This window comes from Mauremys mutica, chromosome 7 (assembly GCF_020497125.1).
Source record: "Mauremys mutica isolate MM-2020 ecotype Southern chromosome 7, ASM2049712v1, whole genome shotgun sequence".
NCBI lineage: Eukaryota > Metazoa > Chordata > Testudines > Geoemydidae > Mauremys > Mauremys mutica.
Genome location: NC_059078.1, coordinates 22,659,579 through 22,682,821, shown reverse-complemented (window position 1 = coordinate 22,682,821; position 23,243 = coordinate 22,659,579). Strand labels below are relative to the sequence as shown.

Here is a 23,243-nt window from a genome sequence, read left to right as displayed (position 1 = left end):
TATCCCGGCCCAACAGCTCCAGAGCAAGCGGGCGAGGCCGGAACCTCTACTAAGAGCACAAGTGGAAGTGGATGGGCGGGCTCTCAAGCCTTCTCAGTAACAGACACACGCCCTGTCCAATAAGCAGCGAGGATCGTGCGGCGCTGGCCAATGGCAAGGTAGAGGGCGGGATTAGCTGCCGGGCGCCGGGAGCCTTGGTAACGCGCGGGCCGCATGTTACCCGTGCCTGTCTGGAGAGGAGGGAGCTGCCGCCCGGTGTCTGCCCCGCAGTCCCGAGCCCGTTGCCGCCGGGATGAAGATCGAGGAGGTGAAGAGCACTTCGAAGACGCAGCGCATCGCCGCGCACAGCCACGTGAAGGGGCTGGGGCTGGATGAGAGCGGCGCGGCCAAGCCGGCGGGGGCCGGGCTGGTGGGGCAGGAGAACGCCCGAGAGGTGAGGGTCCCCGGCCCACGGGAGCCCGGGGTGGGCCGGGTGCCCAGAAGGCATAAAAAGGCCCCACTGGGGAGCGGCCAGGCCGTGGGGGGGATGGTTCTGCAGCTGCTGCTGCCCGTTTGCACATCCCACCCCCTCTCTGAGGGCCCCATCCCTGAACCGAGCTGGCGCCAAAACAGCCGCCTGCGAGTTGAAATATCCGGCCCAGCTGCTTCGTGGCCCCCCTGCCGGGACTACTTGTTTTGCCCCCTCCCCCGGCCACTTGGAGGGGCCGGAGTCCAGCTGCTTAAATCTTTGTCTCTCCTGTGGGCCCTTTCGTAAAACTCCAGTTACCTGCGCCCCTCCTTAGTCTAACCTCAGCTATGGCAGCTCAGCCTTACAGCACCACGCATCCGCAGATGTCAACGCACTTTACAACAGAAGATTGGTGTCATCATCTGTTTCCTATGGTGGGGAAACTGAGGCACAGAGCAGCAAAGTGATCTCACCCAAGGTCACACAGCAGCTCATTAACTTGGTGGAACCCAGATCTGGTCACTCTCAGGCCTGTGTCTTATCCACTGGACCACACTCTGGTGTATCACTCTTTATACGCTAAAGCAGGGGTCAGCAACCTTTCAGAAGTGGTGTGCCGAGTATTCATTTATTCATTCTAATTTAAGGTTTTATGTGCCAATAATACATTTTAACGTTTTTAGAAGGTCGTTTTCTATAATATATAACTAAACTATTGTTGTGTGCAATCATTTAAAAAACCTTATTTACTTTAAGAAGCTTCATTTAAAATTAAATTAAAATGCAGAGCCCCCTGGACTGGTGGCCAGGACCCGGGGAGTGTGAGTGCCACTGAAAATCAGCTTGCGTGCTGCCTTTGCACGTGTGCCATAGGTTGCCTACCCCTGCCCTAAAGGTTTAAGAGCCACTCCATTCTCAAACACTTGTAGGTACATGTAAGTAGTTTATGTTTACAGTAAAGTGTCAGAACTCCTAGGTTCTATTTGTACATCTGCCACAGATTTTCAGTGATCTGGGGAAATCACTTCTTGTGTCTCTGCCTGAGTTTCCCCATCTATTATTGAGATCATACTTAATCTTACTGGTGTTATGAGTACTAATTCTTATAAAGCACTGTGGGTTCCTCTGGAATGAAAGGTGGTCTAGCAGTGTAAAAGTATTATTGTGTCTACCTTTAAAGGAACATTCTCAAACAGTCTAATCTTTAAGTGTTCTGATAAATATCTAAATTCATTTCTTTTAATTTATAGGCTTGTGGTGTTATAGTGGAATTGATCAAAAGCAAGAAAATGGCTGGTAGAGCTGTGCTGTTGGCAGGACCTCCTGGAACTGGCAAGGTATTGTCTTTCTTCTCAGTGCTGAAGCTGTTCTCTACCATTCTATCTTAAATATAGTGGTGTCAAATATTTCCTAGTAATAATTTCAGCAGGTTCCTTCTCCAGTTACTGAAGCTTTTTTTTAAGTTTAAACTTGAGCCAGAGTTGAGCCAGCATTGATCCTTGCTCCAAATTGTATCTTGCCATCTTATGAGCATGCGGTGGCAGTATCTCATTCTAATGCCAACAGTGTAAAAACCATTCTGCGTACACAAGTGAATGAAAACTTAATATGAAGTATATGGTTTTTAAAGAAAGGTCTTCTTAAACATATAAATTTGGGATTTTAAAAGCATTTTAACTTTTGTTCCTTGCACTTTACAAGACTTAACATCTTTCATGTTGGATGTTAAAGAGACACTGCCCAATACTACTAAACTGTTTTATGACTAGCTTAAAAGTGTTTCTTGGCAGTGCTTTATAATCCTTGGATAAAAGCCATGATGTAAGGGAAAAGTGCTGTAGTTGTATATGAGAAAGTAGAGTGGATAAGAACATAGGACCTGGGAGTCAGGATTCCTAGGTTCCACTTCTCATTCTTCCATTGTCTCATTGGAGCCCCTTGTAGTACTCTATTTATAAATTTGAGCACTGTGAGGCTTAAAATAATATTTTTTAAGCACTTGCAGATTCTTGGACAAAAGGTGATATAATGAGCAAATTGTTTTAACCTTCTGGAGTGGTAATCCTCTTTTCCACAAGAAATTGTAGTCATTATACGTTTATTTCTTATGAGAATTTTTAAGTGTGTACTAGTTTAGTCTCTTGAATTTTTATAGACTGCTTTGGCTCTAGCTATTGCTCAAGAGTTGGGAAGCAAGGTTCCGTTTTGTCCTATGGTTGGAAGTGAGGTATACTCCACCGAGATCAAGAAGACAGAAGTCCTGATGGAAAATTTCAGAAGAGCAATAGGTAAGTGTTAAAATAGAAGAAGAGTAAAGTGCTTAGGTTTGGGGTTTTTAAAATAAGAGAAAAAAAAATCTGAACAACAGAACACTAGCTTTTTCCAGTAGTTCTGGTGAGGGGCCATGTTTTCATGCTCCAGTTTTCAATGTTCTTTTTTGCCCTGTTTTATTTGGTCTTGTTCCTTATCTTAGCTGAGTCAGTATGGGTTTTCTGCACTATGAAACTTAATGCAGTGCTCATGTCTTTGTCACCTCAGTTATTCCAGTTCACCTCCCTTCCAAGGCTGTGGCAGGAGGGAAATTTTTCCATTCTCTTGCCTTGTCCTCCAGGATCTTCTCCTGTTCCTGCATACTGTTGCTGGACAAAGTTAGAAAAAAATTCTCTTTAGAATCTGTCAACATGAGTCTTGGGTCTGGAGGGTTTTGAAGAGAGAGAAATGCTCCTCTCTTTCTCTTAACATTCTCAATCCCTGCTAGCCAAAAACTTAAACCTAAGTCTCCTACATATCAGTACATTGCCTGACATTTTATTCTAAGTGAGCACAAGAAAATGTTCCATACTAGTAAGATGAGTATCTTATTAAGTGGTAAATGCATTCTAGAATTAAAGAGGAAATTAACTTGAATTGTCTGGGTTTCATTTTATCTGAAAGAACCAAGTTAAATTTGCAACAAAAGATCATTGAGTCTTTAAATTAATCGTGTATTACTTCTATATGATTGCTTCTGACAACTAATAAAGTAAGTCAAAAATGGCCCTTGCATGCATTTGGATTATAAAAAGATAGCCTAATTGTTTTCACTCTGAACACAGCATCAGTTAATTTCCCTGGCTTCTATGTAGTGATTCACTGTGGATTTCAGCTAGGTATTTGGTGAAGAATCTCTCTCAAACCTGCAACCAAACAAAAGTGTCCCATTGATTTCTATAAGAAAGCGATTTTCAGTAGTCTGATCTGTAAGTTACCGTTAGGTTGGCACAGCTTGTGAGGAGGGAGATCGGAGATGAGAGAGAGCAGTCTACAATATTTCCTTGATGTGATGAAATTCCTTGTCAGAGCTTTGGAAACTTGAACCAGCAGATGAAACCTGTGTCATCCACATTGTCATTCCTAGAGATCACACTAATTTAACTCCTAGTTAACAGCCAACCACATTGTTGGTGTGTCATATTCCCTGAAGGTCAGCACAGGGATGCTTCTAAACAAAGAGTGGTGCTAGTGAAAGACTGAGATTCTTCTGTTCCCTTCTGTTGAATTCCATGTCAGATTTACCTAATGCAGGTTATTTGTAAAACATTCATTTGGGGAGATTTGTTCCTTTTAACACCAATTACAAAAAATCCAAACATTTTAAAGGACTAATGAGCCCCTGTTTTACATGAAGTAAACACTTTCCAGTCATGCTCAGATCTAATTTTTGGAAGTTTTACTTTCATTGTCATAAAAAGGAATTTCTAGTGTGTGTTTTCAGAAAAGGGTTTTGTTTTCTAATTGGAATAACCCCAATGCAAGGCATGTGATGACTGTAAGATAACACTTCTTGTGTGTAGGAGCAACTTGTGTCAAGCCTCACTGTGGTCCTGATGCTTCAGTGTGAGTTTTCATGTGATTCTTCACATAGCAGGTCACAGTATGTGTGGCCTGTTATACATTTAATGCATAGTACTTTCAGTTGGTTTAGCCACCTCAATATTATTGAAATGATTCTGAGTAACAGTCAGATACCCGAGTCTCATTCACAGGGTTTCTTATTCTTGGATACAGCAAGAGTCTGCTGTGTTTAGGGACAGTACCCATACGGACAACCACTAGTGCATCAGATTCTCCAATTGTTCTGGGCCCTGCTCATTGACACACGTCCTAACAATGTACCCAGTGTGGTTCCTATCTCTCGTTTAGATTGTTTTCTTTGCCATATTGAAGGTGCTCTCTGTCAGAATTATTATTGTCAAGATTCCTTAATACTAGACTTATTATCAGGGACTGACATGTGCTTGGTGTTGTTCAGGACTCATCAAGACAGGCAGTCTCTGCTGTGGAGAGCTTATGGTTCATAAGAGACATAAAAAGACAAGATGTACTGGGACTAGAAGATTATAGGGCAATACTGTCCTCTGATTTAAAAAAAAAAAAATGTAGCACCGATGTTAATCCTGTATAGAGCTTATTAGCATTTGGCAAAGATGTTGACAGAAAATGTTAAAGTACAGTTACAGTCAGAAATCTCTCTTAAAATAGTCATTGCTTAAACAGTATATTTATTCCTTATGTCTCCAACCTATAACTGATTGCTTACATGGCAAACAAGATTTTACTCCTCTTAGTACTATTAAGCCAATAAATATAGGACCCCATAAGTTCCTTTTTAGAATCATGCATCTGAATATAACCACAGGAAATGCCTCCACTAGGAGCTCTTTGACCTAGATTTTAGGCAAGAGGCAAATTGCCTCTAAATCTCCACTCCAAATTTGCCTCTTGCCTAAAATAAACCTTGCTCCTATTACATCCAATTAAAATCTCTAACAACTAAGGAGCAATAAAACAATTCATTCCATTGGCTAGAGCAACCACCATTAGCTGTAAACCCTCTGTGATATGCTATCTTCCCTGCATCATTTCATGTCACTTAAATAATGTGTTCAAAGCAGAGACTTGTTAATTTCTCTGTTAAGGTACACCCAAGACACTATATAGAAATTACATTCCACTCGTGTATTGCAGGGTATTCGACAACAAAGCTAAACTAACAATTCCACTGAAAATTATCAAACTATTTATAATTCACATTTGTGTATCTTACTTTAAAAATCCCATTCTTAATATGAGACCAGTAGGAGGAGATAGACCCATATTATTTTTGTCAAAATTATTCCCCTGCCCCCCACCCAATCAGCAACTCAAGATTATTGATGAAGTATCTGGTCCATGTATTTATTTCAAAGCAAAATGAAAAGCTACAAAACAAGGTAACTTTTATAGGGTTCTGGTGACCTCCAATCCTGTACAGAATGAGTTCCCTTGTGTCCCAGTACAGTCCACTTGTTGTTTTTGGGATGGTGTATGAACCTCATAACATATCTATTTTACAGTGCCTGTTAAGGAGTGGATTCTTTGAACTTTCATGTAGTTGGAACCTTTGCATAATTGTGGTGGTGATATTTTATGGTCAAATTATCCTAAGAATAAAACTCTCTCTACCCCATATTTAGAAACCTAAAATATAAATTAAAGATTTAATTATAGATGGTCATAAAGGGAATAATAGATACTATGGTAATGGGAGTCCTAGAGAAGTACACAGACTAGAAAAGTCTGCATCTCTCTAAAGGGGCTCTGCTGTCAGAAATGCAGGAATAGTTTGAATTTTGCACACCACCAGAGGTCTCTAATTATATATCTGGTCCAGCTTTGGCTATAATACAGTACATTCATTTAAAAAACAAACACTTTAAATACTAAATCTTAACCTCTGTCAGAATCCCTTTAAAATAAATTAGTTAACATACATTTTTATCTTTAACTTTGTTACTAGAATCTCTAAAGTTACATGAAGGCATTGGTTTTTAAAATTTCAGTGTCCCTAATTACCATCATTGTGGGTTAGGATTTTGGCTTAAATTGCACGAATGTCCTTAGCTTTCCGATTAAGTGACCTGGGGATCAATTTTCTCTCCTACTAATACAAAAACAAAACAAAACAGGGTATTAATTTTATTTTCTAGTTTCCAAAGTAGGGAATAACCGTGACGTACATTGTAGTATGTAAACACCCTCAATGATCTCAAGTTTATAGACATTGGCCAGAATGACTTCTAGATGGTGAATAAGAGTCAAGAATAATTAAATGTAAATGGCCACTTATTTATACAGTGCAACTCATGTAAACTATTTCTTGTAGGATTGAGGATAAAAGAGACCAAGGAAGTTTATGAAGGTGAAGTCACAGAATTAACTCCATGTGAGACTGAGAACCCGATGGGTGGATATGGCAAAACCATTAGCCATGTAATTATAGGACTCAAAACAGCAAAAGGAACGAAGCAGCTGAAGGTATATATGATAAATTCTCCAGCATTTCTTTCAGTGTCCCAGATATACATCCTTTTACCTTTGTTCCCATCTTACTTAATTTTGTGATCTCTAGCCGGATACCAAAAAGTTTTAAATGGCCCATTTCTTCCCCCTGTCACCTGTGTAGTGGTAGTGAACAAATTGACCTGTTCATATGATATAGAAATATTAGACTCTTGGGTCTCTTACTAGTAATTTAAAGACTTAACTTCAGGTAACCTTCTGTGTTCAGCTACAGGGGGATTTGTTGATCCAGGAGTCCTCTAAAACTGCCATTTCCCCCTAACTTTCCGCACCAAACACACACCTTCAGACAGCTCAAAGTATAGCTCAGACTGCAAGAGATGCCTGAGTGTGTCACTTTGATAGCATTACCAGCCCCGTGGAACAAAGGACTGAACTCAGGAGCCAAATGGATCTGCCTCTTCAAGGCAGCACATTTTGCTGTATGTGATGCTGAGCCTGACCCCAACTACAGCTCCATATTTATCATAACAATTAAATACATAAGGAAGCACTTTTTTTTAAAACTAGTACTCCACCTGAATATTGGAAGATAGGTTCTTGAAATCTTGCCTGTATTAGTGTAAATTATTTCATATGTTCCTTGCCTCCTTTTTATGTTAAGGAGGAAGGTCCAGTGATCTGAACATGTGACTGGGAGCCAAAAACCCAGTTTTGTTCCTAGGTCAGACCCTGACTCCCTTTGTTTCTGTAGACAAGTCACTTAATCTGTACCTCAGTTTTCCTTCCCTATACAGTATATAAAATGGGGATAAGAGAATTTACAGCAGCATCTCTGCTGATTAGAACATATTGCCTTCTATTTGTTCATTTTGAAGATGCAAAATAAGAGAATCGTTAGTGGAAGTAAATGAACCATCCACCCAAGAAAAACAAAAGCACATGCCATGTTCTGGCTTCCACCTTGCTCATTTAGTAACTGCATGTAGGAAAGAGAACAAAAGGAGGTCAGACTAGATAATCGTGATGGTCCCTTCTAACTATAAAGGGTCACATCCCTCCATAAAAACATAAAAAGACATTGAGTGGTTGACAGGTGCTGTCTATTCCAGAACCAACAGCTAGCCCTTTATAAGGGTAGACTGGCAGCCAAGAAAAGCACTGCACCCTGAGAACAAAGAGTATATCAGTATGAAATGTAAAGGCATCCTCTTCCTGATATAGACCAGCATCCTCACAACTTGGCATGATGCAATTTGTTAAATTATAACATTAATTCATCAGAAAAACAGATTAGGCAAGAAAAGTTTAAATACCCTCTATAAAGAAAAGTTAAGTAAAACAGTAAATATGACTTAGTCTCAAAGCCTCTTCCTCAAATAGCAGGGGAAGTGAATAAGGAAATTTTACAATACCCTTTGTGCATCCTGTTCTAGGTCTTGCCCTAAACATTGAATTGAGCCTCATAATTTCCAACTTTGTGAAATCTTAACTCGTTTTGTCCGACTGTCTAACAATCTTTGGTTTAAATTTCTTGTTTCATGCTCATTCTGCAATACAATGGAACTGTCTAATCTCCCATGTTGTTTGTTTCCAGTTGGACCCCAGCATCTTTGAAAGTTTACAGAAGGAGCGAGTGGAAGCTGGGGATGTGATATACATTGAAGCAAACAGTGGAGCGGTCAAGGTAAAGCCAAATCATGACTTGACTCTTACCCTGCTTTGTGTACTCAGAGAACTTCTAGTGTCCCTCGGCCAAAGGCCCTGTGACCTATTAACCTTATTTGGCTTGGACAGGCTGGATAAGACTGTTGAAGAAAGGTCTGGGACTTTGCTACTGTGGAGGGAGACATTCCTCCTGCCTCAAGACAGGGTGGTCATCCAGTTCACAATTAAGGTCATCTTGGCAAAGAAGCCGTCTCTGCAGCTGCCTGGGATGAGCTTTCATTCCTTTAACCTTTAAGACCAAGGCATCTTTTCAAAAGGGAGGGGAAAAAAACCAAACAACTTTAGTCATTCTCAAACTGAAATATGCAGTGTATTTAATCTTTCTTTTATCTCTCTGATATATTCTCCACAAGATGTATGCATGTAGAAGAGAATACTGCAATAGTTAGCATTCTTTTTATATCTGATTTAAAATGTAGTGTACAGTGATACTTGCTGTTTAATGGATGAGCATAATATTTCGTATCATATAATAAATCACCCACCTACAAAGAGGTCTTGAACAGTTCTCCCAATCTCTAGTTAATCTGCTGGATTTGTTCTTTAGCAGAAATCGCAGACAGTTAAAAGAAGAGCAGAAGGAGGTGGAATATTCTCAGTGGGAAAATATCCGGTGTTTTTTAACAGGATTTTTGAGCCTTGATCAGTAGATAGGATATGCATGTTGCTAAGCGGGGAACAAGGCATATTCTGAAGTGTCATCCAAAGCTTGTCAGGACTGGAATTGTGAACCAAGCCCTTTATCAACTGTATGTCACTCAAAGTCTTGGCAATGAAACTAACTGTATACCTGTGTTTCTCTTCCCCCTCTGCCTCTCTTCTCCTCCTCCCCTCCCCTCCCCACACACCCTTTTCCACAGAGGCAAGGCAGGTGTGATACTTATGCCACCGAATTTGACCTTGAAGCTGAAGAATATGTCCCCTTGCCAAAGGGCGATGTACACAAGAAAAAAGAAATTATTCAGGATGTCACCCTGCATGACCTGGATGTGGCCAATGCTAGACCTCAGGTACTTGACTCTAGAGACTAAATCTGTGCAGAAAACTGTTTCTTAGCCTGAGGATGGGTACCAGGCTAACCCAATGGCATGTGGGGAAAGGGTGAGAAGCAGTGAAGATAGGGAATGCTGCAGGCCGTGGGATCCACTCACTCCACTGAAAACATGCCACTATTGGAAAAAACAGTAGGTAGCACCTTGAAACCCATCTTCTCTCCCTTCCCCTGCAGTTCCTGGCCACAGAACCAGCTCCATAAATGTTCAGGGAGCAGTTTGCTTGCTCAACCATTGTGTATCTGCTCCTGAAATTCTTGGCAGCAAGAGTACATTTCCCAGCACCATAGACACATTGATAGATGCTCTTCATCCCATCCAGCAAGTAGCTTTCTGGTGAGTGAGGGAATAGCCAGGAGGCACAAAAAACAAGAAAAGATGAGAAAATGAACAAATACCAGAAAGAAAAAAGAATAGCAGCAAAAGAGGTGCAAGAATGAGCAACTGGAGAAAAAGGTGCCAGAGCATAGTACCAGGGAATACCAGGAGAAGGGGGTACCAGCCCAATACATCACAAGGATGGCTTCCTCAAAAGACACTGAGGAACCACTGTGCTAGAAGCTAAAGCATAATCTGTGCTGAAAAACCCCCAACTAACCAAAAAACCTACAGTCTGATGCTAATAGGAGGTCTTTATAGGGAGCTGTTCCCATCACCACGTAAAGAGTAGGTTACCTTCTATCCTCAATACTTAAAGATATGAACTGGCAGCAGCCAGCAGGTCCGCATTGTTTTTATTTATTGAAATGTTCTGGATACAGATCAACTTCCTTTGCTCTGTATTTATTGTTTCATTGGCCATGAAATGGGAACTGCAAACACGCTGATAAATGATCTTTGCTTCTCTGACTTCAGTGTGATTTCTGTAAGTGCCCCGTATCCGTTAGAAATGTTTAGTATTAATATACTCCTCAGTTACTTGCAGCAGTACCTTAAGCATTCTACAGTAGCAAATTTTTTGTATAGTGAGTGTTTTTTCCTCTTTTTTCCCCAGTATTGGGAGGTCACCACTTTGTCAAGTGGTGTTGTATATGGACAGTGACTTTAAAAAAAAAAAAAAAATACTTACAGGTTCTCTATGTGAAGGGACACTCTCCAGGTTGGCACTCCTCATAATTTGACACTCCAGCCCCTTGATCTACTTGTTTCAAAATGTAAACAGAACCCCTACCACCACCACCACCAGACTTGGCCTGCACAAATAAGGGATGTAAAGGTTTTAAAATCTCAACACAACCATCCATCTTTTGGAAAGTTGAACACTCAACAGTCCAAACAGGCAGCTCCAGCCTTTCTGCTCTCTGATCAGTTGCATTTGTGAGGAGTGAAATTGGCCGTGCTGTAAGAAAGAGTGTTAAACTTTGAGCTCTCTCGCTTTTCTCTCTAAAGTCCAGACCTAAAAGGAGTGAAGAGGCATTATTTTAACTAAAAAAGGATAAATTTGGAATCCCAAGGCAGCGAAGTGATAATGGGTCGGACAGTTGGGTTAGAAACAGAATCATCCATTGTTAGAACTAAAATATTACAAAGGATCCCAAATAAATGATTATTCAACTTTTGTACCCTACCTTCTATAATAACCTGGTCCATATCAAACCTGGTGCACTGAGCAACAGCACAGGAAGGAGAAATTGTTGATCTCTAACTTTGCTTTTTCCAGGGTGGGCAAGACATTCTTTCCATGATGGGACAATTGATGAAGCCTAAAAAAACTGAAATCACAGGTATAAAAATTGTTTGCACCACATCTTTACCCTCAACATAAGCTATACATATGCCTACTAGACAAGGAGTTGAAAGAAGTGAATTTATGTAGCACCTCTAATAGTGAATGTATTTCAAAATACTTCAGAAAGTAACATGTTAGGTGCCAGCCGTGCAGTGACTGGAATCAAATGCAGCACCATTATACAAATAATAATATCCCATATGTTGCTTAAGACATTGGAGCCCATTTTATTGAGAGAGAAAGTTAGTCAGGACACTAGGATTATCCCCCTGTTCTTTCAAAATGGTGCCACTTGATATGGTAGGGGATCCACACATTCCATGAAGGAACAAACCAATACTATTACACAACTAAATTCTTCTTTCACCTTGGAGTGTGCTACCTGTTCTCATATTATGCAACTGTACAATAGTTTTGCAAAATGGCTGTGAAAGGATCACTGAGTGGTTCTGTGTGGCATTGACTCACCTATAGCAACAGCCCAAGGACTTTAATATGGATGCTGTAAGTGGAACTGATTCTCTTCCTACCTACAAATCACAAAAGGAAAAATACCTACAGTAAAAATCTTTTGTCCTTTTTGCTTTGAAAGAAAAGGTGCTTCAGCAAGCGTCTTATTTAAATTCAGATCAAAATCTGTTTCAATACTAAAGTTGAATGATGCTCTTTTTGAAGTATTCCATCTCTTGTGGAGATCACCTTCCATATTCTAAAGTCAGACTGTATCTCTGTAACATCTTGCACAGCTTTGGGATCCATATGTTCAAAAAAAGCTAAAGAATTATATTTTTTGCTTATATTCAAATGTTACGTTAAAATAAACCAGCAGTCTTTAGCTTTCCTTCCAGTCATGCTTGGAAACATTGTCAGAGTTCCTCACAAGCTATTCAAGTAGGAGAATTATCCTAGTTGAAAGTACTAAGTACTCGTCATTCAAGCAGATGATGATGCTTATACTTACACGAATAACAGAATTCTTCTCTCACTCTCACAGCTTGATGCCTCAGGGTATTATGTTCATGTGTTTTACCTGTGGAATGTATAAATGTGAGACAGAAAACGATGGGTATTGTAGAAACAATGAAATTCGGAAGAGAGCAATTTTATACTGGATCAGACCTGAGGTCAGTCTCATCCAGTATCCTGTCTGATAGTGGCCAGTACCAGATGCTTCAGAGGAAAATGCAAGAATCCTGTAGTAGGCAGATGTGGGATAATCTGCCCTGACCAGCCTATCATTGCTGATCTCTTATAGTTAGAGATTGCCTTAATCCCAGAAATATGAAATTTCATATTCCTTCTAAAAATTTAACATTAATTTTAACTCAGTATTTTTTCTATCTATGTACAAGTCCTGCCCTTTTTTAATCTTGCTAAATTCTTAGCCTCAAGAACTTCATGTGGCAATGAGTTTCACAGCCTAATCGTGTGTTGTGTGGCGATATGGTATATTTATTTTTGAATTTGCCACCTTTAATTTCATTGACTGTCTTGTATTATAATACAGGTAGAACAAAAGTTCCCAGTCTAATGTCCCCTGTTATTCATCTCTGTAGGTAAATCAATCAGTCTTTGTAATCTCTCTTCACATGAGATTTCCATGCCCTTAATTATTCTCATCACGCTTTAGACTCCTGTCTTAATTTTGCAATATCCTTTTTGAGAAAGGATGACCAATACTCCACATTATTTCAGATGAGGCTGCAGCATTGATTTCTATAATAGACTCATAGACTTTAAGGTCGGAAGAGACCATTATGATCATCTAGTCTGACCTATTTTCTGTATTGTTCTCCATCCCATCCCTTGTGCATTCTACATCTTGTTTTGGTTTGATTGAAGATTGGGCAGAGATCTTTGATCTGCCCATGACACCACCCAGGTCCTTTTCCTGAGTTGATAAAAGTGAATTTAAAAACTTTAAAGCATAAAGTAGTTCCATTTTTTCCCTACAATGTTCATTGCTTTGCATTTATGGACATTGAATTTTTCTTATCATGTTGCCCATTCTCCTAACTTGGTAAGGTCCTCGGAAGTTCCTCCTAGTCCTCTCTGGATTTTGTCATCTGCAAATTTTGCTACCTCATTACTCACCACCCCCTCTCTAGATCATTAATTATTTTAAATGCTAAACCTAGTTCAAAAGTTTAACCTTTTGCCATGATGAACACTGACCATTTAACCTTATTCTTTAGTTTGTGTGACCTAGCCAGTTTTTGATTCTTGACAATACTTGGCCTGTCGCCCCATGGCTAATTGGCTTCTTTAGTAGCCTCTTGTGTGGGATCATGTCAAAGGCTTTTTGGTGGGTAATCAGCTGAACTTGAGACACTAGTGTGACCCTCTGGTGAAAAGGGCTGATGTGATCCTTGGATACATAAACTGGAATCTCAAGTAGTGGTAGAGAGGTTATTTTATCTCTGTATTTAGAACTGGTACGACCGCTGCTGGAGTAGTGTCCAGTCCTAGTGCCTATAAATCAAGAAGAATATTGATAAATTGGAGAGGGTTCACAGAAGAGTCATTGGAACGGTCAAAGGATTAGAAAACATGCCTTATAAGGATAGATGCAAGGAACTCAGTCTGGTTAGCTTAGCAAAGAGAAGATTGAGTGGTGACTTGAACACAGTCAATAAGTACTGACATGGAGACAAATACTTGATAATGGGTCCTTCAGTCTAGCAGACAAAGATATAACAAGATCCAACAGCTGGAAGTTGAAGCTAGAGAAATACAGACTAGAAATAAGGCATTTCTTAAAACAGTGAGAGTAGTTTATCATTGGAGCAACTTACCTGGGATTGTGGAGGATTCTCCATCACTGACAATTTTTTGAAATCAATTTTTTTCTAAAATCTGCTCCAGGAATTATTTTGGGGAAGTTCTATGGTGTGCAGTATGCAGGAGGGCAGACTAGATGATCACAGTAGTCCCTTCTGTTCTAGAATCCATCAATAGAGAAAAAGACATGCAAGATTAGTGGGACATGATTTTCTGTTGCAGAATCCATGCTGTGTTTTAATTTTGTTTTTCAAGTTGCTTTTTACACCATTGATGACAGATTGTACAAAATGGCCAGCTTTGTATACAAGTTCCAAGAACTGAAAGTGAGAAACAGTAACTCCCCCAGAATGTGAGCCCTACATCATACTTTCATTTCTCTCATGCGTATGAGAAAACATGGGACCTTGGCTCAATCTGACTCTCATACCACAGAGTCTGCATCACAGTGACTCACTCATTCCTGATAGGATATCAGTTTAGAACAGAGGTGGGCAAACTGCGGCCCGCGGGCCACATCCGGCCCATGGGACCCTCCTGCCCAGCCCTTGAGCTCCTGGCCCAGGAGGCTAGCCCCCAGCCCCTCTCCCGTGCTGTCCTCTCACCCCTGCAGCCCCAGCGCGCCGCACCACCGGGGCAACGCTTAGGGCGGCCGGGCAGCACAGTTGCAGAGCCGCGGCCTGACCCAGTGCCCTGGGCGGCGCAGCTGTAATGCTGCCAGCCACCGGTGCTCTGTGCTGCGCCATAAGGGGGCAAAGGGGGCAGGGGAGTTGGATGGGACAGGGGTTGTGGGGGCAGTCAGGAATGAGGCGGGGTTGGATGGGGTGGCAGGGGACAGTTGGGGTGGAGGGTCCAGGGGTGGACAGGGAGTGGTGGATGGGGCAGGAGTCCCAGGGGGGTCCCATTAGGGAACAGGGAGGTTGGATGGAGCAGGAGTCCTGGGGGAGCCCTCAGGGGGCGAGAAGTGGGGGGGGGGTCAGATAGGAGGTGGGGACTGGGCCATGCCTGTCTGTTTTAGGGGAGGCTGTCTCCCCTAACAGTCGCTCCATACAATTTTGGAAACACGATGTGGCCCTCAGGCCAAAAAGTTTGTCTACCCCTGGTTTAGAATGAAGATGCTAGGAAAGTGGCATCCCCCACTTTAGCGTCTTAGGGTCCTTCGCAGAGAGCACTAACAGAACAACTAAAATGGTTTTCTTTCCTGTCTCTTAGACAAGCTTCGAGGGGAGATAAACAAGGTGGTGAATAAATACATTGATCAAGGTATTGCAGAGCTGGTCCCAGGTGTGCTCTTTGTAGATGAGGTTCACATGCTGGATATTGAATGTTTCACATACCTGCATCGAGCACTAGAATCTTCTATTGCTCCCATCGTCATCTTTGCTTCCAACCGAGGAAACTGCATTATCAGGTACGGTTTTTAAAATTGAATTCTGCATGGTTCACCTCTGTCCATAAGACTTAGAATTAGCTGTCTCCATACCAAGAACTATGATCTTTGAATGCTTTCATCTTTGGTGCTGACACACCTCTGATGATCACCTGAATGGATCATGAGCCACATACAGTGCTCAAGGGCTGCACCCTGGGGAAAGAAAGATGACTGTGTTAGAGAGTTGGGTGGAAGTATTGTTTCTTCATCTCGTGTTTCCAGGGACCCACCTTTCGATCCCTTCAGCAGCTGCCACTGGCAAGTTTGTTTCCTTGTTCTACTGTAACTACCCTCTTCTTTGGCTTCCTTTAACATACACATCTCCTGCCTGTCCGTCCCCCCCAATTTACATTCAAAACACTGCTGCTAAGATCATCTTCCTAGACCTTATTTCCCCCTGTCCTCTGAGTTTTTTCTCTGGCTCTCGCTCCTCTACTGCAACAATTTTTAGCTTCTTGTTCTCACCTTTAACGCCCTTCTCAGCTTACTCCCTCCCCCACTTTCCACTTTTCTGTCTTATTGCATTGACTAGGCCTCTTGTGCTCCTCCAACAATGCAAGCCAGTCCATCTCTCACAAGCACACTCACACTTTCTTCCATGGCTCCCCTTAATGTATCACATACTCACTCACACTCTGAAATAGTCAGTAAAATCACTATTTTCCCTCAGAGCCCTCCAAGTTCCATTTCTACCATGTTGCCTGTGGTAAATTCCTAGCTGATAATTTCTAGATAAGTTGCCAGTAGGGATTGATACTGATTTTGTTTTAATTCATTGAACCTGCAAACACTGCACATAGCTACTCTGTGTAATCAGATAATCTCACCCTTGTCCTCCCTTCCCCAGTCCCCTCTGTTTGGTACCCCCTCTTGACGCATCTGGTCTTCAACTGGAAAGCTCTTTCGAAGAGGGAGTATATCTTTCTTTGTGATGTTCAGAACTTAGCACACTGACCTCTGGACACTACAGTATGACAAATATTAAAATAAACTGTGCAAAGAACAGCAGCCCTGGAGCAGGAGACCTAGAGAAATGGTATCACCATATGGCTTTTGGTGATTCTTACCCTATCTTCGAACAGTTGTTACTAACAGGGTTAGCATGGCTTCCCTCACTATACCAATCCTTACCTAATCCCTGGTATCTCCTTTGGACCCTGAAAAATACAAGGAAGACCTGTTTAAAGGATTGAACTTCCCAAGCACCAGGACACAATTGAAGATACTGCTAAATAATTAACCTGGTTATAGGGTACATTGGTGCCACTATCTATCACTTGGGAAGTGGGAGGTCACAAAATGAATGCCTTTCCTCTTGCCTTAAAAACAGGTCATAGATTACTGCCGCAATACCTGAAAATCCATTGGCTTTAGTGTTTAACAGATCATACTACTATCCCAAGTATTTTAAGTATCAGAGGGGTAGCCGTGTTAGTCTGGATCTGTAAAAGCAGCAAAGAGTCCTGTGGCACCTTATAGACTAACAGACATAGTGGAGCATGAGCTTTCGTGGGTGAATACCCACTTCGTCGGATGCATGTGACGAAGTGGGTATTCACCCACGAAAGCTCATGCTCCAATACGTCTGTTAGTCTATAAGGTGCCACAGGACTCTCCAAGTATTTTAAGTTGCTTTCCCGTTTATATCTGCCTGCAGATGGCCCTTAACGGGATCAAGAGGTGTATCTAGTCATTTGTATAATACAATTGGCTCTGTATCCTAATATGACTAGGAATAGCTTCATATGAAAGCAGAGTGCCATCTACTGGAGAACATAGTGGGAGATGTTTTCAAAAATTTACTTTCTTGTTGACCCTTTGCATAGCTTCCTGTGGGGGGGTCATGAGCAGAGCCCGAAGCACTCAAATACTGGCACTGAGTTTGGAAATTGAAAGGTCGTCATAGTTAGCAAAGGAGTTGGTAGGTCTAGAATCCTTGGTGTCACTTTTCCCTGCTAAAAGAAGAGTTCTAGGGACTACACTGTATGCTTAATGCACAGTCTTGCCCTTGCACCTCTCAGTCTGCTGGATCACTAATGTGGAATATAAACAACTACGATACTAGGTGAGGGGAATAAAGAAGATAGTATGGAAAACTGAGCAGTGATGGCTGGTTTAAGCAGAGAAGATGCTCTCAATGTTCAGTACTGCATTTAATTTCTACTTTATTGCTTAAACACTACAGCAAAAAATAATTTGCTCCTTGCTGGAATATGTACAATATACTTGGGAATATCAGACAGGTGTAGTATGTATGTTCTTTAGGGACTGACTAGCACTATGAGAACAAGCTATAAAGAAGCTGGCACCAGCTAATTCCCATCTCTCAGCATTACTATGTGAAGTCATTAGGAGTGCAGGGGAAAGAATATTTTTATTTTAGGCTGTTCCAGGTTTAGCGTACGAACTCTGGAGTCTGTTTTCCTTTGTCATGTACATAGTTCCCGTTAGTGTGTCTCGTGTGAGTGTGCTTGGTGGGAAAATAAACCCTTTTGTCCACAGGTTGTTTTATAGTGGCCTGACTCAGTTGCCAATATCTAAACCAAGCCCACAAATTGAACTCTGAATGAGGAGTCTGACCTCTTGTGTATCTCTTCCAGAGGCACAGAGGATATAGTGTCCCCTCACGGAATACCACTGGATCTTCTGGATAGGGTGATGATTATTCGAACCATGCTGTATACGCCTCAGGAAATGAAACAGGTAAGGGCTATATTAAATACTTCTTTAAAAGTCTCTGGAATTCCAGCCTATAGCGGTAAGAACTAGCACTTACCTGTGTGTGATGTTACATTGTAGCTATATGATCTCTGCTTGGACAGTAGGGTTTACTCCCAGAACCATCTCTGTGCCATGAAGTCTCCTATGGACACGGTGACTAACTTGCCTTTCTGGGTTGGTTTTTTGGTGTGGTGTGTGTGGTTTTCTTGTTTTTGTTTTTGTTTTTTTAAACTGGTTGACCAGTAATGATGAACTAGAGTGGTAGTCTGAATTGTGCCCGCAAAAGGGTTCATTGGTAAACTGGCTGGGGCTTGAAAGGCAAACCTTATCCCACAAGAAAAGGGGTGGATTGCTGTTGCCCTGATCTCTAATATAGAGGTGCTGTCTACACAGTCTATAGGTTCCAACGTGCAGTGCTTTTTTGCTTAATATGAAATTGAGCATTATGGGTTGGGACCTTTGGTCTCTGCATGCTGCACTTCTATGTTAAAGATGAGGGCGGTTGTGTTGTAGAATTCTATAGACTGCTCTTTTGTGACTCTTGCCCTGGCTGTACTTTTTGGGTTTTTTTATCCTACTTCTGTCTCAACTTCAAAACCACAGGGTAACTTTTTTCCCCACACTCCTAGGTGAAATTCTGGAATGCAGGAGGAGTTGTAGTGATACATTACTTAATGCCTCAAGACTTTCCTGTGGGCCAACACAATGTATTGTATATCGATTATAATCCTTGGGTGCCATTATGATGCATCGTGTCAAAGATCCTCCTTATTAGCGTCTCAATAGTGTGAACTGACATGATACAGGAGCCATTACAGTTTATCATGTCAATTCTTTGTATTATTTAGGAGATAGTGTCAATGGCAGGGAGCGTTGTCACAAGATAATGGGCTCATGCTGCTGGATAAGTGCCAAAGTGAAGCTAAGGCATTTATCGAACATAAATGTAAAGGCAAAACCTCATTTCATTTGGTGTGAGGAGGCTTTTGTGAATTGCTGTTTCGAGGCATGCTCAGGATGGTTTTTGTGCACCTGAAAGGACAGCTGAAGCACTGTAGTGCAGATTACAATGGAAATGGCCAGTCGGTACAGTAATACAATTGGGTTTTGTGTGTCTATAAAGCCAGTTTTAAAGTTCTGACTTGTTCTCAAAGCCTGGAGATTCAGTGAGGGTTGCCACTCTGTCCTGAATTTCTTCCTATGGTGCTTACATTGTCCTAGGATGTGTTACTGTAGCGGCAGCATGTATTTTGAATTGCCTTTTGTTGAGTTGAACTATAATAAAATGTTAATATTGGACTTTGATAAAATAGAAACTGGTGTGTGCTGTGCCATCAACCCTCAAACTATCCCTGTAGCCTATTAAATGATTAAAGATCTAATTTATGAACTGTCCACTCTCAAAAGTCTAGAGCAGGAAGTGTGTGATTGCCATGACCTGCTTGGGTGGGGGAAAGACCGCAATAGTGCTGTTCCCAACGGCATATACAGAGTCTTGTTGATTATGCCCAGTAAACCATGGCACTGAGTGTTTAATGTATCCATAATTAGACAATTCTGCCTTAATGACTGACCTCCACCTCAGGAGGTTGGGAGCTGGAGCAACTGAGTTTCATTCATGACCAAATAGAGCTGTTTAAGTTTTAAAAAAAAAATTGCACAAGCCTTGGTTGTGGGGAAATCACTTTGGTTTTAAATTAATTTTTATATAGGCGTACTTTTTTGTTTTTTGCTAAGAAAAAGCAGTTTTCAGAGGCAATGTGCTTTGTTTTTTTGTTTTTTTTTGTTTGTTTTTTTTAGAAAAAAGTACTTTTTGCCCTTGCAGGGGGTCACGTGGGAACTTTGAGCTCATTCGAAGGATAATTTGCGTTACTCAAAAAGAAAATTTTGAAAACTGAAACTTCACTTTTGACTGATTCAAAAAGGGGTCTGTGCAAAACTTTCACTTGTGGCTTGGTAGTTTATAGTAGATGTAAAATGCTTCTTAAATTTCTGTTGAGTGATGTAAGTTAGTAGCTCGTATACAAATTCCATTATCTATTATAAATTCCATTTAGTCTGAGAGCAAAGGAATCCCAAATACCTTAATACTACAGTGATGTGGAAGAAACTTGCTTTACAATAAAACACCAGCCCCCCATTTAATATGAAACTCATATGTATAGTCATACCTGTACTTGCATAATTGGGATGTCTGTTCTTGAACTCTCTCACCCAGACACTTCTTCCATTTTACAGCAGTTTTATATGTATTTGCTGGGTTTAGTGTCCTGATCTTATGTTCTTGTCACTGAGCAGAGCCTCTCACAAGCTAAAAAGTTATAAAAGTTGCTTTTTAATATGGCATTAACTGACACTTCAAGGTGTATTATTTCTGGAGAGGGTCAGTGTAGCAGTAGCTGGAAGCATGGGAAAGTGAAGTTGATTTAAAAAAATTTTTTTTATAAATCTCAAATCTAACATTAATTTGTAACATTCTAAAAGCTGCTTCAAAATGTAATGTTTTTAGAGCAACTTTCTGCTGTGTCAAACCCCTCTCTCTTTCTTCCCCCACTCCTGACTCCCCTGCTGCATTTTATGGCTTTAATTTAAACGAGTCCTTCTTGATATCTTGTTTACAAAGCTGCCAAAGTGAAAAATACCTGTATTATATGAGGCTCGCAGTTCTAGAGTTATCTCAGCACTACAACACAACATCATTATCCAGTCTGCCCCTTATCACTCAGCTGGTAATACGGACTGCTGGGAGACTTGTGCCACTTTTGTTACAGCTTTATACACAGGCTTATGGGTGATATCTTGCTCTCCAACTTTACAAAGATCTTCAAACTGGTACAAGCTTGCGACTGTTCTTGAAAGATTAGATTTTCTTAGTGATTTTAGGGAGGGGCAGGTGAACCTTATAAAGTAACTTTTTGATTTATTTACCATCTTACTTATCAAGCGAATAAAAAGTGTATGGTGTGGAGTGAGCAGCTGAGGGGAAAGCAGGGTTTTTCAAAGGGTTTGTAGGAGTGTGCTACAATATGCGTGATTGAGATTGGAGCATCTCTGTGCACACAGGACTCCATTGTCAATAACTATGTGGTTGTAGTGATTTTCCTATGTAAGCTTTATACTAGGCTTCTAATTACTGAATAGGCTTAACCAGCCTTGCAAAATCACCGTGAAACTTTACCAACCCATGCAGTCCCTCCCCTGCCCTTTACAATGATGATTAATGATGTCCAGAGGTATTCAGGATGATTTAGGATTTCGCAGGGGGTGGGAGGGAGGTATTTTTTGTTTTAAAGGATGCAGTGTATGTTTGAAACAAAAATCATATTTTTGTTTCATGTCTCATCTCTAAACAGGATATCCTGTCTGCCATTGTGTGCAGGGTGTGCGCGCTTGCACACACACGCACATTAAGCATGGGATCTGCTACTGTCCAGACTGTTACATGACTGCTGCAGCTTCACTTCTCTACCTTATATCCCAACAGATCATAAAACTTCGAGCCCAGATAGAGGGAATTAATATTAGTGAGGAAGCCCTAAACCATTTAGGGGAAATTGGTAACAAGACAACCTTAAGGTAAGTGGAGCCCATCGGAATTTTCTCGCACCCTGCAAGGATTGGATATGAAAGTACTTTGGGATAGTACATAACACCCTTCCCAGGGTAAGAGTTCCTGGACGGGGACCTCTAGTCCCTTAGGAATGGCTTTTAACACGATCCAAAAGTGATAGTCCTCCCATTTCTCCTACTGGGAGGTGCACTGGGCACTTCCTGGCATCCCACTGCTCTTTTGTGCCTCTGGTATAGAGCTGTTGGGAAGGAATCTGACAAGTTTACTTGTGCCCTTTTAGGAGTTTGTGGTGACGTACTGGATTGTAACAGTTAATTCAGCCTATCCTCTTTGATCACAGGTATGCTGTGCAGTTACTGACACCAGCTAACCTGCTAGCCAAGATTAATGGGAAAGACAGCATTGAGAAGGAGCACATTGAAGAAATAAATGAACTTTTCTATGATGCCAAATCATCTGCAAAAATCTTGGCTGATCAACAAGAAAAGTACATGAAATAAAGCAGCTTGTTGCACATCATATGCTTTGGAATAACTTAACTCTTCCAAGGGTTGGCTTAATTACTGAAAGAGAAATGGGCAAGAGAAATATTAATGGTTAATCTCCATTGGGACTGAAAAGTATTTAAATGGTAAGATACTTCAAGACATGAAGCTAACAGCCCAATTTTTTCCTACTTTGCTGACAAGCAATAAGATGCTCCCTGATGCCTGTAACATTATTGTCCCTTCTACTGAGTGTATATGAAATGGATACACAGACCCATCATTTTTGCTTATCCTTTAGATTTGATTACAAAAATGCTCTAGGCTCAGGAAAAGCCTCTTGATTTCTTTGAAGCTGATGCTTAAGAACAGTCTGTTTTCTTTATGAACTTTGTTTTAATTTGTTTGAACAAGAGTTCTTCCTGCTAAAAATTTTTGAAGTGATGTTTCTCTGAAGTGCTTTTTAATAAAATATTTCAAGTAATGCCTGTTGTGCTTCTTTCCTTCTGTATGCTGGTCTGCCTGAAGAAATGGCCTCTCATTTCTTCTGACTTAAAGTAAGGATGAGTGAAAGAAAAATAGAATTTATATCTTGTTTGCTGCTTCGTGACAGAATTGTTTATCAGGAATCTGATGTCTTTGGGGGTGGGGCGGTTCTAGACACTGCTTTGGGGGAACCAGAGATGTGTAGTGGAAGCTCTCTCAGCCCTGAACAAAACCCTGGATCCTGTGAAGAGGCAAGGTATAATCTCTTTAACAAAAAGATCTCTTATTCCAGTTGTTAGGGGGTTTTTGGTTGTAACTCAATTGTTTTTAAACGGCCTAATTAAAAATCACTTCCCTTACCAAGGAATATTCTGATGTGTCCTACTAGGTCCCTAGTCAACCATATTTTCTGCCAGAAATACAAGGGTACAGAAGACACTAATTTCTAACTAAGAAGAAGAATTATCCAATGGTTCGGGTGCTAGCTTG

The 23,243-nt window shown here is 41.0% G+C and overlaps 1 protein-coding gene across 1 annotated transcript; it reads left to right on the top strand.

The window, feature by feature from the left end:
- The first annotated feature begins 170 nt into the window (after window positions 1-170).
- RUVBL1 (RuvB like AAA ATPase 1) lies at window positions 171-22,743 on the top strand. The gene is made up of 11 exons (XM_045025923.1): window positions 171-433; window positions 1,699-1,785; window positions 2,604-2,736; window positions 6,633-6,784; window positions 8,367-8,456; window positions 9,358-9,507; window positions 11,210-11,273; window positions 15,272-15,470; window positions 18,092-18,194; window positions 21,697-21,788; window positions 22,124-22,743. Exons 1-11 carry the CDS (start codon window positions 293-295, stop codon window positions 22,281-22,283), a joined length of 1,371 nt encoding a protein of 456 aa, XP_044881858.1. The 5' UTR covers window positions 171-292; the 3' UTR covers window positions 22,284-22,743.
- The last annotated feature ends 500 nt before the right edge of the window (window positions 22,744-23,243 follow it).

Coding starts and splice junctions, on each gene's coding strand:
- RUVBL1 (XM_045025923.1), top strand. CDS start 293: ATGAAGATCGAGGAGGTGAAGAGCACTTCGAAGACGCAGCGCATCGCC. Junction 9,508..11,209: donor TGGCCAATGCTAGACCTCAG/GTACTTGACTCT, acceptor TGCTTTTTCCAG/GGTGGGCAAGACATTCTTTC. Junction 18,195..21,696: donor CGCCTCAGGAAATGAAACAG/GTAAGGGCTATA, acceptor ATATCCCAACAG/ATCATAAAACTTCGAGCCCA.